This window comes from Microtus pennsylvanicus, chromosome 4, assembly GCF_037038515.1.
Source record: "Microtus pennsylvanicus isolate mMicPen1 chromosome 4, mMicPen1.hap1, whole genome shotgun sequence".
Classification (NCBI taxonomy): Eukaryota; Metazoa; Chordata; class Mammalia; order Rodentia; family Cricetidae; genus Microtus; species Microtus pennsylvanicus.
In genome coordinates, this window is record NC_134582.1 from 136,841,173 (window position 1) to 136,859,005 (window position 17,833).

Below are 17,833 nucleotides of genomic sequence, written 5' to 3' on the forward strand. Positions count from 1 at the left end.
TCTCTGGAAAGTCAATTGAAAATTATATAGGAGTGTGGTGTGTGTGTGTGTGTGTGTGTGTGTGTGTGTGTGTGTGTGTGTGTGTGAGAGAGAGAGAGAGAGAGAGAGAGAGAGAGAGAGAGAGAGTCCCAGAACTTTGAGAAGGTAAGGCAAAGGGTCTTTACTAAGCAGTATCTTTACCCCAGAAAATCAGCTGTGGCTGCAGTGTCCTCCCCCGGACGCAATGCTGAGGTCATAGTTTCCTAACTCAAGTTTCAGGTCAACAACAAACTCTAAATTTATGAACTTATATTTTTTGTGTGGATATGATAAGTCATAGTACATTTAGATACTTTAGAAATAACTTACCATATGAGCTGGGATTTGCAGTTTAACAGATAACATTCATTATTTAAATACTGACAACTTTAAACATTGCTGTTTCCTAAACTATGGCGTCCAGTCTGAGCACGACTGTAGTATACTGTCAGTCTTGGGGAAACGCCCATCACTGGGGTTACTCAAAGATTCCTTTGTCCCTAGGAAGACAACCACTGACCCGATATCAGCGGCACATACATCCACAGGAAGCTTTCCCAGTGCACAGATGCACAGGAAAAGAGACTCTTCACACGTTCTGCAGAGGCCAGGATCTGAGCTCTTATCACACGCACCCCCCCCCACACACAGAAAGTTTCATTAACCAGTTTACTTTTAAACATTTCCAGATATGCCGAAAGAATCGCTCACTCAGTCATCAGTCACAGTCAATGCTCATAATTCAAAATAACAATGCTATATTTTGTTAATTCTACTTGCTCATTATGCTCTATAAATTTATAAACTTTAAATAATGGATTCTTTTCCCCAATCCTGGAGCCTGAACCTGGGGTCTCATATTCACCAAGGAAGCACTCTTGTCGCTGAGATGCACCCTAGGCCCACAGCTTCTCTCGGTGTGTATATCTGCCCTCACCCTGAAACTCTTACATAGATTTATTTTGGTTTCCAAGATCAGAGAACAATTTTACAGATGTGAATAGACAAAATAAATTTTAGTGTAAAACACTTCCGATTTGAAGCTCTTCAGGGACTGATCAAAGCGAAATGTGTAGGAAGCAGTCTTAGTTTTCCTGGTAATTATTGCATTGCATAAACAGACATTTAACTAGAAATTCAGGCTTGGGGTTTGGGATTTTTTTCTTTTTGCAGTCTAGCTAAAAGGAATGAGATTTTAACTGAGATAGTTTGAGTTTGAAGAAAGACAAAATTCATTTTCAGCTAGCAGCAGTCAGAATGCAGAAAGGCACAAGTCTTACAAACTGGTTGCAAAGTCCCAGTTTCATCCATGGCACCAAATACTGTAAGCTAAACAAGAAAAGCAAAAGGAGGGAGGATTTCTGTGAAGCTGGAGGCCAGCCTGGACTACAGATAGAGGCTCAGAAGAGGATGAGACACGAAGGTAACCTGTCTTGTGTACTCATTCTCCATGTGAACCTCTTTCCCTGACAATAAGGAGTCTTAGCTGGTTTCCTTTGGTTCTGTGATGAATGCCAGGGCCTCAGATGTGCTAAGTTGGCATATAGAAAACATCTCTACTCCCAGTCCCTAGACTCTTACCTTTTGGCACGCGTGTAAAGGTCACCTGGTCACTGGGTATGTCCACAAATTTGGGTTCCATCTGCACGTTAACCAAAAAGTTTTATTACTGAGCTTCAATAATATCAACCAATTAAATATTTAATAGGGGAAAACAATTGTCCTACCATGGTGGTCTGCAAAGCGTTTGCAGCAGAGGAAGACTCTGTCAAGTTCATTGAGGAGTGCACAAACACGGGCTTAACTTTCTGAAAGACACAGACAGCAGGTACGGTGGGGTAAGATGAAATCACAGCCACAGCAAAGGGACGCAGCCAAACAGATACAGTGAATCTAAGTATATAAAATTTATTTAGATTTATTAAAGTGACTTACAGACTATAATCTGACTATTCAAACAATGGATTTCTCCCTACGAAAAGTTCAATAATTCAGTAGCTGTTCAGTCCAAGGGGTTGGATGTATCAGATGGTTTTCGGTATATGCTAGAGTCTCAAAGAAGTAAGCTGTTGTGCTAGAGACGAAATGGCCTTGCTAGCAAGATTGACAGCAAGCAGGCACACAGCAAGCTTCCCTTTCTTCCATGTCCTTTACAGAGGCTGCCACCAGAAGGTGTGGTATAAATTTAATGTAATTTTTCCGCCTCAGAAGATCCAGACTTAGGGTAGGTTTACCCACTTCGATGATTCAGTCAGAAACCTCTCGCAGGTGTACCCGGCTACTTGACTTCCAGTTAATTTCAGATGTAGTCAAGTTGACTTCCAAGGATTGCCACAACACCTTCATCTCCTCAACTGTGACATGGAAACCCTGCTTCTAACTTATTGACTCACACACAGATGGAGAGATCCTTTTCTTTAAACTAGCGGTAGTGTCCACCTAGAGTCTCAGCCACTCGAGTGACTAATTGTAGGAGGGCTGTTTAAAGCAGACATTTGAGAATAGCCTGGGTAATAAAGAGTTGCCCCAACTCCAGTCAAGAGCATCAGAGTCATCATCAAAGTAGTAGCAAAGATTCGCTGCTTAACTGAGGCTGTTTTGAGAGACAATTCAAGAAAAATATTCTCCTCAATGTCTCTTCTAACTCTACTTTCATTTGCTTATCACTTCAACTTGGGATTTTCTACAAGCTGGCTCTCCATGGGCGTAGTCCTGTGTTTGCAGCTTCAAGCTGCAGTGGAGAAAAACACTTAAAAAACTCTAAATTATTTTTGTATTTAACATGTATAGACATCTTTTCCTTGCCATTATTCCCTAAGCAATACAGTATATCAGCCATTTACATAATATATTGCATTAGGTAGTACAAGTAATCTAGAGAGAATTAAAGTCCATGGAGAATTGCAAAATATCACACACAAATACTAAGGCTTTCTAAAACTAATACAGGTATTGGGAATCCAAGGACCTTGGTTCCTCTGTGTGATCCTTCAGATATGGAAGGGCATCACGCAGGAACAGGTCAGAAGTTATAAGGTTACTTCCAACCCCAAATAGCTGTTGAAAGCTTCAGCAGTGTGCCTAGATTGCTAAGAATGGACTGACAAAAAAAAAAGCAAGAGATAAAGCAAACAAGGGAGGGACTTTTTTCTAGAAGTCCTGAGCAGAAGCATGCATCACCGTTACTCATTTACTACTAAGTCATGACGAGAGACGTGCAGGCCATGCAGTTCAAGGTGCATTATGCATGCTCACCAGAAACAGTCTGGGGCCCTGTGCATTGCTTAGAATGTATGTTTTTCCCCTCTTACTATTTCCTTATTCTCACTTGGTGAGTTGAGTATTTTTATTTATATATTCATATATATGCATTCTCCTATCCCTAAAGCCTAATCCCACAAAGGGTGTGGGGTTAAATGGTTGATGGGGAAAAACCAATTGACCTACATTAGGTGAGTGAAAAACACTTGTGAGAAGAGGTTAACTCTGCTGGGTGTACGGTGGAGCGCACCACAGCAGGGGGTGGCACAGGAAACGCATGTACAAGAGCACATGGCCTTAGGAAACAGGCAGAGACACAGAAAATGAACAGACTGTGAAGACAATTGTGGATACCATGCGGGAAAATTTCAACTACTAAAACCCAAATTTAAACTTTGGGAAAATTTAAACCCAAATAAAACTCATTTCTTTCTTTCTATTTTTTTTTTTTTTTAGTTTTTGAGACAGGGTTTCTCTGTAGCTTTTTGGTTCCTGTCCTGGAACTAGCTCTTGTAGACCAGGCTGGTGTCGAACTCACAGAGATCCGCCTGCCTCTGCCTCCCAAGTGCTGGGATTAAAGGCGTGCGCCACCACCGCCCGGCAAAACTTTCATTTCGTATACTCCTCAAAGTTGTTATACCAGTGGAAATATAAGCAAGGAGCTGGTGAGATGGCTCAGTGGGTAAGAACACTAGATGCTCTTTCAGAGAACAGGGTTCAGTTCCCAGCACTCACGTGGCAGTTTACAGCCACCTGTAACTCCAGTTCAGGGAACTCAGCTGCCTTCTTGGGTACTCGGCACATTTATGGTACATCTACACACAAGCAGACAAAACACTTATACACATAAAATTTAAAAAATAAAAATAAAATGTAATCAAGAATGCTGCCAGATGTAAGAGTAAGAAAAGGTGGGCACCACGTCTCCCATCCTATGGCTTCACTTTGCTTTAAGGACATTTGCCAAACTTAACAAATACATCTAAGAGTGGTCAAAGGCTCTTTTAACCCAGAGGTAGAGGACACAACTCAGAATCCACTTAAAGTGTGTGACTAACAAGACCCCGCTGCCTCATGATGACTCCGGAGTGATTTAAAGTAGATGTACATACAGGGCTGAGGGAGAAGATGGAGTCATATGCATCATGCATATAAGGCACACCTGTAACAGGCCTGAAGCTGTTCCAGACAGCTCTATCTGCTAGCTTGCCACAGGACAGAGCATTAAAAGTTAAATCCTTATTCGTTTATTCGCAGCAGGTATGCTCAACTTGGGCTAAGGAGACTTAAGAAATACAGTGCAACAAATAAAAGTATCAGTGGTACCGCTTGAAGGAATAGATACATTGATTCTAACTACCCTAGAAAAGTACTAGAAATGTCTGATTGAGTGACATAGCCTTCTTGTGGAACTTTCTCTTTTGTTTGCCCAGCTGGTTACATATCTAAGAGGAGGAGAATGCCTATTGAATTTACAAACTACAGGAGAAGGGGGGGGGGAAGGAAGAAAAGAGGATTCTGTGCATGTTCTTCTCTTGTGTAGACCAGTTTGGGATGCTCAGGAGACAATTCTTTCCTTCTTTTTCTTCCCTTCCTCCCTCCCTCCCTCCCTCCCTCCCTCCCTCCCTCCCTCCCTCCCTCCCTCCCTCCCTCCCTCCTCTCTCTCTCTCTCTCTCTCTCTCTCTCTTTCTTTCTTTCTTTCTTTCTTTCTTTCTTTCTTTCTTTCTCTTTCTCTTTCTTTCTCTCTCTCTCTCTCTCTCTCTCTCTCTCTCTCTCTTTCTTTCTTTCTTTCTTTCTTTCTTTCTCTTTGGTTTGCCAAGATAGGGTTTCTCTGTGTAGCCCTGGCTGTGCTGGAACTCACTCTGTAGACCAGGCTGGTTGCCAATTTACAGAGATCTGCCTCCTTCTGCCTCCTGAATTCTGGGATTAAAGGTGTGTGCCACTCCTACCTGACTCAGGAGACAATTCTTAAAACCCTCAGGTTTCTAAATAGATCTAGTTAAAAATACTGTCTTGACAGGATACTTTAGAACACCTCTGAATTTAAACCTAGAAAATGGTCTAAAAATGAAAATTGTTGAAAAGAATTGGAAAGAAAATTATTTTAGACCATAAGCCTCTTAAAGCAATATCCTACAGCCTGTATCTTATGCTCCGTTCACAAAACAAAACAAAACAAAAAAGCCTGATTGATCCAAGGAAAGCAGCCAGGCGGCAGAAGCTTAAAGGGTTGCTATTATGCCGACTGTCTTGTCAGGTGGAATTGGCCAGATCTTCTTCTAGACCAGCCAGCCTTCCCTTTCATAAGCAGTACTCTTTTGTCAAAACAGGTAAATAATAGTCTATTTCATAGCTGAGCTTGTCTACAGGCCTGCTGTGCTTTGGTCTGAATATGAAATATTGTGCCACCAAATTTACGTATTGAAAACTTGATATCCAACATGGCACTAATACGTGATGTAGCCTTCAAGAGGCAGTGCCTTGTGGGAGTCCTTAGGTCACTTTGGGGTGGGCTCTCAGAAGGTTGCTCTTGTACAACGCTTGAATTTTCACCAGATGGTGGCTCCGTGGAACAAGCAAGATTCTCTTGTTCTCTCTGCATCCTGGCTCAGGATGTGACCACCTTGTCCCACAGACTCTTCTGCTATTGCTGTTTGTCTTGCAATGGTGCAGCCCTTGCTGCCAGCCTGTATGATGTTATATGGACTTTGAAGCGCCTCCTGTGAGCTAAGTGAACCACTTTGCTTCAAAGGTCTTAGGTATTTTGTCATAGCGATGCGAACCTGGTAACAACAGTTTCTAATCTGAGAATGAATGAGTTGGTGCTTACTCCTTCCCTTTGGAAGAGACTGGAGACTTGAACTTGAGCTTTGATTCTCCCAGGCATCGTATCTGTGGTCAAAGACGAACAATTGAGCAGGCACTACTATGCAGAATGAGTATCGCACCCTCTGAAATCTGCAGACTTCTATCAGAGCTTAGCCGCCACGCTGCATGGTGACAGCCTTATTTACACATTTGCACTTCCTACTGAGCTCTTTGGGGCCCTGCACTTTGTTCTCAGTAGCTGGCAGAGTGCCTGCTGTGTTATCACTGCAGCCTAGAATGTGATAAGAGTTCAATAAACGTGTTCAATAAACACAGGCACATGCATTCAAAGCACTTACAACGTAGTTGAAGGAGGTGTCAGCAATCATTGCGAACTGACGGAAAAGTGTGTGTCTGGTGAACATCTCATCCTTTAGGACGTGAAAACTGCAACAAAAGAAGCAATAGAATAAGATGTATAAACATCATAGGACAAGACCAACACTTACAATATAGGTAGGGATCACAATGCAAAAAGTTTAAATACTGCCAAGTAAAAATATAAAAATATTAATTTCAGCTTATTTCTTCTTCCTTACGAATTACTATTTCCTAGGTCTAAAAATGTACAGAAGTAACAACAATGACGATCCCTGCCGACTGTATGTTCTGAAATGAATAAGGGTATTTTTGAGATAGCTGTTTCTAGATCTAAGTTAACAAATATGCAAGGGGCTCTAAGATATGTTATTCTACTAAAAATCAAGGGAATCCTCAAAGATTAGGTAAAAACAGTGCATTCTTTATCTTTGGAAGGCTTTTTCTGATTAAGATTGGAGAAGTTAAACACCAGAAGTAATAAGAACCACAACTGATCTACATCACAGCAAAATGGGGGCAGTATCTCAGTGATAGAACAATTGCCTAGCATGGGCAAGGCCCTGGGTTTTATCCCCAGCACCAAAACAAAACAAAACAAAACAAAAAAACAACCAAAATAAAACAACAAAAACAAAAACAGCTAATGGCTTTTTAGATATCTTCCCATATCCTCCCTTTTTGAACATGAATATTTGTAAGTATTATTGACAGCTATGTCAATACAATGCCCACCCTACTTTGCACTTGGGAGCAAACGGACTTGGTCACAGCTTTAGGAGCCCAGAATGAATGAATTTATAGCCAGAACTTCACTGATACTCAATTGAGATTAGGAGAATTAAGACTTTGAGATACGAGTCTTAGAAAGGGTTTAGACTTGAGCTGACCCTCTAATGGGATGGCATTTTTGCCTGCAGGACAGACATACATATTTGGGTGCCAAAAGAGTGGTCATCGTGGACTGAATATTCCTCAACATCAAAAGTGCCCATTTCTTTTTCATTTCCTTTTTCTAATGTGTACAGTGTGCACACATGTGTGTAGGTGTGCTCTGCTTCCCCCTCTCACACCTGGTAGCGATGTACTGCTCACTCCATTTTTCCATATATTTCAACTACGGTATCATTTCTTGCTTTTTTACCTCCCCCGTGTTTGTGTGTGCGGATGTGCACATGCCACAGAGTGCTTGTGTGTTTGTGTGTGCGGACGGGCACATGCCACAGAGTGCTTGTGTGTTTGTGTGTGCGGATGTGCACACGCCACAGAGTGCTTGTGTGTTTGTGTGTGTGAATGTGCACACACCACAGAGTGCTTGTGTGTTTGTGTGTGAATGTGCACACACCACAGAGTGCTTGTGTGTTTGTGTGTGCGGATGTGCACATGCCACAGAGTGCTTGTGTGTTTGTGTGTGTGAATGTGCACATGCCACAGAGTGCTTGTGTGTTTGTGTGTGCGGATGTGCACACTCCACAGAGTGCTTGTGTGTTTGTGTGTGCGGATGTGCACACACCACAGAGTGCTTGTGTGTTTGTGTGTGCGGATGTGCACATGCCACAGAGTGCTTGTGTGTTTGTGTGTGCGGATGTGCACACGCCACAGAGTGCTTGTGTGTTTGTGTGTGCGGATGTGCACACACCACAGAGTGCTTGTGTGTTTGTGTGTGTGAATGTGCACATGCCACAGAGTGCTTGTGTGTTTGTGTGTGCGGACGGGCACATGCCACAGAGTGCTTGTGTGTTTGTGTGTACGGATGTGCACACGCCACAGAGTGCTTGTGTGTTTGTGTGTGCGGACGGGCACATGCCACAGAGTGCTTGTGTGTTTGTGTGTGCGGATGTGCACATGCCACAGAGTGCTTGTGTGTTTGTGTGTGTGGATGTGCACACGCCACAGAGTGCTTGTGTGTTTGTTTGTGAATGTGCACATGCCACAGAGTGCTTGTGTGTTTGTGTGTGCGGATGTGCACATGCCACAGAGTGCTTGTATGTTTGTGTGTGCGGATGTGCACATGCCACAGAGTGCTTGTGTGTTTGTGTGTGTGAATGTGCACACGCCACAGAGTGCTTGTGTGTTTCTGTGTGCGGATGTGCACACACCACAGAGTGCTTGTGTGTTTGTGTGTGTGAATGTGCACATGCCACAGAGTGCTTGTGGAAGCCAGAAGACAACAACGGGAGTCATTTCTCTTCTTCCACCACATGGGTCCTGGCAAGAGGACTGCTGTGAGTTCAAGACCTGCCTGGGCTTTAGAGTGAGACCTTGATTCAGACAGCCAAAATTAAAACCGACACACTTCATGGAGCATAAGCATTACCAGCAGGTATGGGAAACCAAACAAGAAAGACATTTTCCCCTAAGCAGGGGACTTGGGCTCCCCCTCTGGGACCATTTCTGGTATCACATGAGATCTCGGTTGCTAGCCAGTCCTAACTATTTCAGCATCGGGTGTAGGCTTTTCAATACACGATGGGTATGGTGCTTATGACATGGGAGCTAATGTAGTGTATTATTGCCCTGCAGAGCAAATGCAGTGTATTCGTGTCAAGCATGAGCTGTAAGCTTATGACATGGGAGCTAATGTAGTGTATTATTGCCCTGCAGAGCAAATGCAGTGTATTCGTGTCAAGCATGAGCTGTAAGCTCATCCGTTCATCACTGCCCTTCACTATTAAGTTTCTTGCAAAGAAACTTCCAGTATGTGATGACTAAGAAAATGTGGGGTGGAAACAAGTGGTCAGGAAATGCATTTTAAATGTTCACATGACATAGGACAAAGGAGAAAAGCAGCGTTTCCTTTGTTGTGGCCTTTATATTCAATACAAGCATTAGCTACTGTCACTCAGGGTTGCAGCTTCTTCTTCCCTTCCTCCTTACTCTTTCCTCCTGTCCTTCCTTCCGGCCTTTCGTGTCGATGTTTTCTTGGACTGTATTTTACTTATGTAGTCCAGGCTGTCTGCAGCCAAGTTTAGCCTCATACTCTTAGTAATCCTCCCGCTCCATCCTCCCAAGTGCTGGCATCACAGATGGGTGCTGCAGTATCTGGCCCAGAATTCCACAGTCCCACTTTCACCATTGTAGAAAAAAGCAAGCATAAATCAGGGAGAAGAAATCAAATGGCTGTGAGAGTAAAGTGTGGGCAAGAGATTAAGGAATTGGGTAAAGGGCCTGGCATAAGAGGCGATTTGTGAAGGTGGTGCAGACCCTCTTTCACGATTACATGCAACTGCTGTAGAGGAAGATGCTCACCTAGGTCGGAAACGGTGAACCAGAGAACAGGAGTCCAGAATTCCAATTTCTCTTAAGTGACTCTGAATACTTTTCTATTTTAGACCATATTGCAGTTCTTATTACAAGTATGTGAGGTCATTTAACGTTAGTTAATATATAGAGAAAAACACGAGAGTTCTCTTTCTACTGTGTTTCTCCAAATGGAATTTGTCTGCACACCTACACCTACACTGGGTACACTCTACCTGTTCCTGAGGATGAGAAATTTCCTCTCCCAGTTTTTGTTGATCCGATCAGTGTCCTTTCGAATCCTGGAACACATTTGCATGTGGTTAAATAGTGTCTCAGCTGCAGACAGACAACATGGGAACCATTAAGCCCAGTACCTTTCTATTTTCTTCTTTTCATTCTCCAGTATAAATTTTAATGTTTGTATTTCCTCCTGCATAACTCTTTTGTCTTCATCCTTTTAACAGAAAGCACAGGAACCCAGCATAAGGTTAAGGACATGGACGGCACCACCCCTTCCTCCTACGTGAGGAAAGCCATTTCTGCTAGGTAGTAAGTGACACCTGATGACAACCGACAGAAAGAAATGCTGAGAGAGTCCCTTGAGCGAATAATGAGACTGCCTTGCAAATTCCTGGAGGTCAGAAGGCTTTAGAACCACACACTCCTCTTTCCTGTAAATGACTGACTTTACTTCCTAAGAATGGCCAGGATCCATAAGCAATAATGAGGTTAACAATAGTGGTCATTTTCATACCTTAAGCATCTGTAACTTTAAAAGCACTTCTTCAGGCACCATGTGAGGTACTAGAAATGTAACCTGTGAAGAGAAGAAACCACAGTAAAGACAAAATGTCACATTACTGCATAAAGATAGTTTTCCTTTCTGTCTGCTTGTCTATCTTTGTTTGGAAAGAAAATAGAGACTTGAATTTGCCAACTGTAGCCCAGAGGTCTTCACTGCTTCATCTAATCCCTAAAATTTGGTATGCACGTAACACACGCGCAATTGGGCCGTGACAGCTATAGTGCTAGGTCAAACTTGACCATTATACTTTTATAAACTTTAAAAAGATTATTTTATGTACATGAGTGCTTTGCTTGTGTGTATGCCACCTGTGTGCCTGCTGTTCACAGAAGTCAGAATAAGGCATCAGATCCCCTGGAGCTGGAGTTACAGATGACTGTGAGCCACCATGTGGGTAGTGGGAATTGAATCCAGGTCGTCTGGAAGAGCAGAGAGTGCTCTTAACTACTTAACCCATCTCTTCACCCCACTCACCATTATACTCTTTAAAACAGTGAAGCAAGAGCAGGAAGGTATTTTTCAACAAAGTCATAAGCTTAAAAAAAAAGTACTTGAAAACTAAGTTTTCATTGCTAAACTTTTCTGTAGACGGGCCAGCAGGTTTTTTTTTTTTTTTTTTTTTTTTTTTTTTTTTTGGAAGTGAGACAATTGGTACAGGATCTTGGGAGATAGTTGGTTGCTTAAGTGCTTGCCTTGCAAGTCCCAGGAATGGAGTTCCATTCCCAGAATCCATTTTAAAAATGCAGGGTTTGGTAGCATCAGCTCGGAACCCTGTGATGGGGAGAAGGAGACAGGTGAATCTTTGGGGCTTACTGTCCAGGCAAGTGAGAGACCTTGTCTGAAAGAGAAGAAGAGGGAGGAATAGGATAAAAAGGGAGAGTGTGTGCCACACGGTTCCAGAGGAGAGACAGGTCAATGAATTCTAATGGGCATGTCCTCATACCCACATGAATTCACCAATATACAAATATGAACTGTGTATAGAACTTTTGGCTGGGCTGGAAATGTACTTCACTGGCAGAATACTTAGCTAGTTCATATGTGGTTCCAGTTCCATCCCTAGAACTACACACACAGACACACACACACACACACACATGCACACACACACACAGACACACACACAGACACATGCACACACACACATGCACACACACATGCACACGCAGATACACACACAGACACACACACATGCACACACACAGACACACACACATGCACACACACGCACACACATGCACACAGACACACATGCACACACATGCACACACACAGACACACACATGCACACACACAGACACACACATGCACACACACAGACACACAGACACACACATGCACACACACAGACACACACATGCACACACATACACACATACACAGACGCACACACGCACACATACACACGCACACACACACATATTGGTCAATGAACTCATATTTCTATGCAATAGACAGCAAAGTTCCTACTCAAATACTACTGCTGTATTTTTCACGTAGGGGTCCATTACCCTTCTTGGTAGAACTGGCTGCGTCAGACAATGAATTAGAGAGAGTTGAGCAGTTTAGCATCCTAACGAGAAAGAGCTCTCCCAGGTAACCAAAAATCAAAGCTGAGGTGAAGATGGGGCAAACCCAGGAAGTGGGGGGTATTGGTGTTTGATGGGCAGCTAAGGACCAGCACTCCACAAGTCAGTCACCCACCAAAGTGAGCCTCCTCAAACTCACATGTGCCAAGGGAGTATGTGCAGGATGTTTATGGGAGTGTGCAGAGAAATGACGGCGTCAGATTAATTCAGCCCTGGATTTTGATGGCTAATTTATTTTTAATTATTTTTGTTACAGTTTAACTAGCATGTTTTTGTGTGGGGAAGGCAAACATGGGCCTCTGGCTTATGTGGTGATCAGACGACACTCTGTGGAGGTTGTCTCTCTTTTCTGACATGTGATCCCAGGGATGGAACCCAGGAGGTGAGACTTGTCAGGAAGCCCTTTACCCACTTCATGGGTTAAACTCATCATTTTGACTGGATTTAGAAGTACATATGAGATTATTATTTGTTTGTTACATACGTATGTGCATGCATGTGTGTATGTGGGCGTGTTTGTGTGTTGAGTTTAGAGGTTGATGCTGGGTGTCTTTATCACTATCCACCTTGTATTTTTGAGATAGGGTCTCTCACTGAACCTGGAACTTACTGATTGGCTAAATTGGCTGCCCAGAAAGTCCCAGGATCCTCCTGTCTCAGTTTTCCAGTGCTGTGATGTGATTACAGGTGCACACTGCCATGTTCAGCTTTTCACATGGGTGTCAAGGATCTAAACTCAGGTTCTGTGTGTGCACGCAAAACACTACCCACTGAGCCATATACCCAATCCTGCTTGTAGATGGAAATGCAGTTCTGCGTAAATCTGAGAAGGCATTTCCAGAGAGGCATAATTGAGCTGTAAAACCCATCTTGAATGTATGTGGCGCCATTCTATAGACTGAAGGCAAGGAGAGCTATGGAGTAAAAGGTGAAAACGGGGAAACCAGGTAATGTAGGCAATTCTTTCTCTGTCTTTAGTCAGCCGTGATCTGAGTGGCTTGGCTCCATTCTGCCCTCCCTGACAAGATGGACAGAAATGTCTGAAGCCATGGGCAAAACAACTTTTTCCCCTTGAGTTGTTTTCTTGGTAATAGTGATGAAAATGTAACAACTATTTTGATTAAAAAAAATACAAACTGGCCTAGCAGGCAGACTGTGATGAGATCCAGAAGTTGACTTAATTCAGGGCTGAGGGTTTGGCTCAGTTAGTGGAGTGCTGATCTAGTTGCATAAAACTCCAAATCCAAACTGCAACCCATGTTTATCTGGCATGCTGATGAGTCAGACAAGCATAGGGAATAGCTTTTTAACCTAGGACTCTACCTGGTTGGGGATATTTGCACACCCCTCTTCTAACAATGTACTTCGTCATTCTGAGACTTTCATATGCATGTATTATGGAAGCCTCTCTCACTCTGAACAATGGACCTAGCAACCTATTAATAGCTGAGGACCCCAATCTCTATGGAGGTATATACCCATCCCTTCTTAACAATGGAAAGAGTTTCTTTTTTCTTTAACAAGCATCGAACTTACACGGGTCTTGTTCATCAGTATTTTCATTGTGTCCAGTCACAGAAAGTGGGAAGTCCTTCTTTCTTGAGTTAGTGTTGGGTGTATGTACAATAAGGCAAACTATACCCTAAAGTGGCCTTTTAGGAAGAACCTTCTACTTGTAATCTTATGCCTATTCATAATTGAGCATGTATATGATTACAATTAGATGCCTTATAGGAAGGGATATGCACAGTAGAGAAAAGATTTGTTTAACAATCCTGTCAGTAAAACAGAGACCCATTCAAATGTTTTAACAGCCCAGCTCGTTGTAAACTCCATAAAAGGAAGTCTCAAAATGTAACTGAACCTGTGGAGACCTTTGCTCATGTGGCCTGCAGTCATTCATTTCTAATATCTACTACTGCTTTGATTTGAATAAAGTTGCCTTGCTACTTTTAAAGATCTATGTGGGCTTTTATCTCAGTTCTTTGAATAAGAAGCCAAAATCACAAAACATCTGACCACCAGGAACAATGGCGCCCAGCTCTCGGATATGGAGTTCAAGGTTCTTTTCTGGAGTAGGTTTGAGGTCAGCCTGAGATACACAGAGACTCTGTCTCCCAAACCAAACAGACAAATAAAACAAAAATTAATCAAAATTATAGGTTCACCATGTCTGAAGGCAGCCTTTTATCCCTGAGTTTCAACACATTTAGATTCTGTGTAACCACTGGAAAAGCTGGGGAAGAATTAAGAAAATTAAAAAGTCACTAAGGTGACACAAGGCAGACACACACTTAAGGATCACTCCATTTATTTGTCCTCCACAGGGACAGACTACTTGAATGGTCTCTCTACCAAGGCATGGGATACAGGGTGAATTCAGTGCCCTTTGGTCAGCTGTAGGCCATGGAGGTCACTGAACAAAAGTACTCCAAGGTTTTCCCCAACATGCTAAAGAAAACATGCTCAAGTTTTAAAAACTCAGACATTTAGGAAAACAAAATCAAAACAAGAAGCCAAATTGGAAGACACTGATGTCTAACTTCATACCATCCAGACTAACGTCAGCAATTAAAGACTTATTTTAACATTCCTTGTTTGAATATGTAGTGAAATTCAGTATCATTTTAAGGTTCTATTTTTCTCATAAGAAGCCAACCATGGAAGATAAGACTGCTGCAGCATATCTTCTGTAATGCAGATAATTATTTGATTTCTCAAAAGATAGTTGAGTTGTGACTATGAAGATAGCATTTCTTTTCATCAAAAATAAGCAAAGCAAAGCACCTCATATTGACTATAGTATTTGTTCCTTTTCACAAGTCAAATTTTCCACCATGTTACAGTGCATTATATTGAATTTTGGCTCTGTCCACATGAAGCTGTCATTTTGTTTTGCCAGCTGCTGACATTCCACTTTCTCTGGAATACACATGCTGGTCTTTGTGTGGTCACTCCCTTGACAGTGCAAACACTGGACTGCCAAACAATGGATGGAAATGAAAACCAATGGCCATATTAATGGGACAATCTGTAGCTTCCTGAGTGGAAAAACAAGTTAAATGACTGCACTTGTGCTATCAAACTGTGGTTATGAATCATTTTCCAAGTATGTTTATTTTGAATTTATAACTAAAATTTCATAACTGTTATATTCATTTTAGGGGTTGGAGAGATGGCTCAGAGTTAAGAGCACTGGCTACTCTTGCAGAGAACCCAAGTTCCATCTGAAGTATCTACATGATGGCTCACAACTATCTGTAACTCCAGTTCCAGGTAACCCAATGCCCTCTTCTGGTCTCTGTGGGTACCAGGCACACAAGTGGGTCACAGACATACATACATACATGCAAGCAAAACACCTATACACATAAGATTTTAAAAAATCATGAAAATAATTTTTGTTTAATGCTGTGAGATAATCTTTCTGTACACTGTGTGAATATATTTCACTATGATTGGTTTAATAAAGAAGCTGGCTGTTATGTATTTAATTATGTGTTTGAATAAATTATGTATAAAATGCCACTCTTCCCAAAAAGAGTTAGGTAGAAACAATCCTGAGCTACCGGCCAAGCAGTTATAATTAATATTAAGTTTCTGAGTGTTTATTTGGGACAAGGCAGTCAGGACAGGAAAACCCCACTATAGTTTTATAACAGAGCTCACTAATTTTTAAATTTCTTAACACTTCTATGAAATAACTTCTTAAATTTAAGGTTCCTTAAAACTTACCCAATAACCCCAGACAGCATCCCTCCCCTGAGTTCCATTCTAGGACCTTGCCACCTTACAGAAAGCTAGGCTGATCCTAGGAGCCTCAGGTAAGGCACTGCCCACTACCCACAAAACCCCTTTAAGCGCTCCCAACAACCCCAGACTTCACACCCACCCACCAACTTCCCGGCTCCATATCCTGGTCTACACCTTAAGACGAAAACTTTGTCGGCTCCATATCCTGGTCTACAACTTCAGAAGAAAACTTTGTCTCTTCTAGAGGCCAGGCCAGATCTATGGAACCCTGGTTCAAAAAACCCTAGAGGCAACACTGCGTTGGGCCTGAAGATATACTAGTCATTGGGACACTTAGCCACTGAAGTCAGAAGACCAGAGAGGAAAGAGAAACCAAGGAACAAAACTCCCACACAACAAAGACAAAAGCAGGAATCAATACGTAGACCTACAATCACTTCAAATCCAATGTAAGATCATAATCAATAACAGAAAAAGAAATATGGCATCACCAGAGCCCAGTTGTCCTACAACAAGACCTGAACAATCCAACACAACTAAAGCAGAAGAAAATGGATTTAAAATGACTTTATGAAGATGATAGATGCTCTTAAAGAAGATATGAAATAATCTGTCAAAAATTGAGGAAAAGACAAAGAAAAAATTGGATAGCAATAAATCCCTAAAAGAAAGCCAAGAAAAAATAGATGAAGGAAACTGTTCAAGACCTTAAAATGGGAATAGAAACAATAAAGAAAATACAAAGGGAGGGAATCCTGGAAATGGAAATTCTGAGTAAGCAAACAAGAACTACAAATGCAAGCATCACTAACAGAATACAAGAGATGGAAGAAAGAATCTCAGATATTGAAGACAGGATAAAGGAAAAGATTTATCAGTCAAATAAAATGTTAAATCTAAAAATTTCCTAACACAAAACATCTAGAAAATCTGGGACTCTGTGAAAAGACCAAACAGAAGAATAATAGGAATAGAAAATGATGAAACCAGCTCAATAACTTAAAGAATATACTTAGCAAAATCATAGAATAAAATTTTTCCAACCTAAAGAAGGACTTGCCTATAAAGGTATAAGAAGCTAACAGAACACCAAATAGATTAGGCCAGAAAAGAAAATTCTCTCACCACATAATAAGTAAGACATTAAACATACAGAACAAAGAAAGAATATTAAAAGCTTCAAGGGGAAAAGGCCAAGTAACATAAAAAGACAGACCTATTAGAATTATGCCTGACTTCTCAACAGAGACTCTAAAAGTCAGAAAGTCCTGTATAGATGTGCTGCAGACTTTAAGGGACCACAGATGCTAGCACAGACTACTATACTCAGCAAGAGTGTCAATCACCATAGATAGAGAAAACAAGATATTTCATGACAAAGTCAAATTTAAGCAATATTTATCCACAAACACAACCCTACAGAAGGTACTAGAAGGAAACCTCCAACCCCAGGAAGTTGACTACATACACAAAATCACAGACAATAAATAATCCCACACCAGCAAAGTTCAAAGAAGAGAAACATACAAATACACACACATATGTACACATGCACACACACACATACATTCATACTATCACCACCAACAAAATAATAGGATTTGACAATCATTGGTCGTTAATATCTCTCAATATCAATGCACTCAATTCACCAATAAAAAGGCACAAGCTAGTGGAATGGATACATAAACAAGATACATCATTCTGCTACATACAAGAAACACATTTCAACATCAAAGATAGACATTACCTCAGAGTAGAAAAAGGTTTTCCAATCAAATGGACCTAAGGAGCAAACTGGTGTAGTTATCCCAATATCTAAGAAAATGGACTTCCAAAAAAATTAATAAAAAGAGATGGAGAAGGCCATTTCAGCTTCATCAAAGGAAAAATCTACCAAGATGATCTCAATTCTGAACATCTATGCCACAAATCTAATGGTGCACATTTGCGAAAGAAACATTACTAAAGTTTAAAC

General features: G+C 41.6%; 1 protein-coding gene across 1 annotated transcript in view; it reads right to left on the reverse strand.

Annotated features, from left to right (window-relative positions):
- Positions 1–429: 429 nt before the first annotated feature.
- Positions 430–17,833, reverse strand: part of C4H10orf67 (chromosome 4 C10orf67 homolog) — an 88,659-nt gene continuing 71,255 nt past the window's right edge. Inside the window, exons 12-18 of the mRNA XM_075971189.1 lie at positions 10,463–10,525; positions 10,083–10,162; positions 9,942–10,007; positions 6,447–6,534; positions 1,746–1,826; positions 1,600–1,660; positions 430–518 (exon numbers count right to left, since the gene is read on the reverse strand). Coding sequence (XP_075827304.1) covers positions 430–518; positions 1,600–1,660; positions 1,746–1,826; positions 6,447–6,534; positions 9,942–10,007; positions 10,083–10,162; positions 10,463–10,525 — 528 coding nt within the window. The remainder of the gene's footprint in view (positions 519–1,599; positions 1,661–1,745; positions 1,827–6,446; positions 6,535–9,941; positions 10,008–10,082; positions 10,163–10,462; positions 10,526–17,833) is intronic.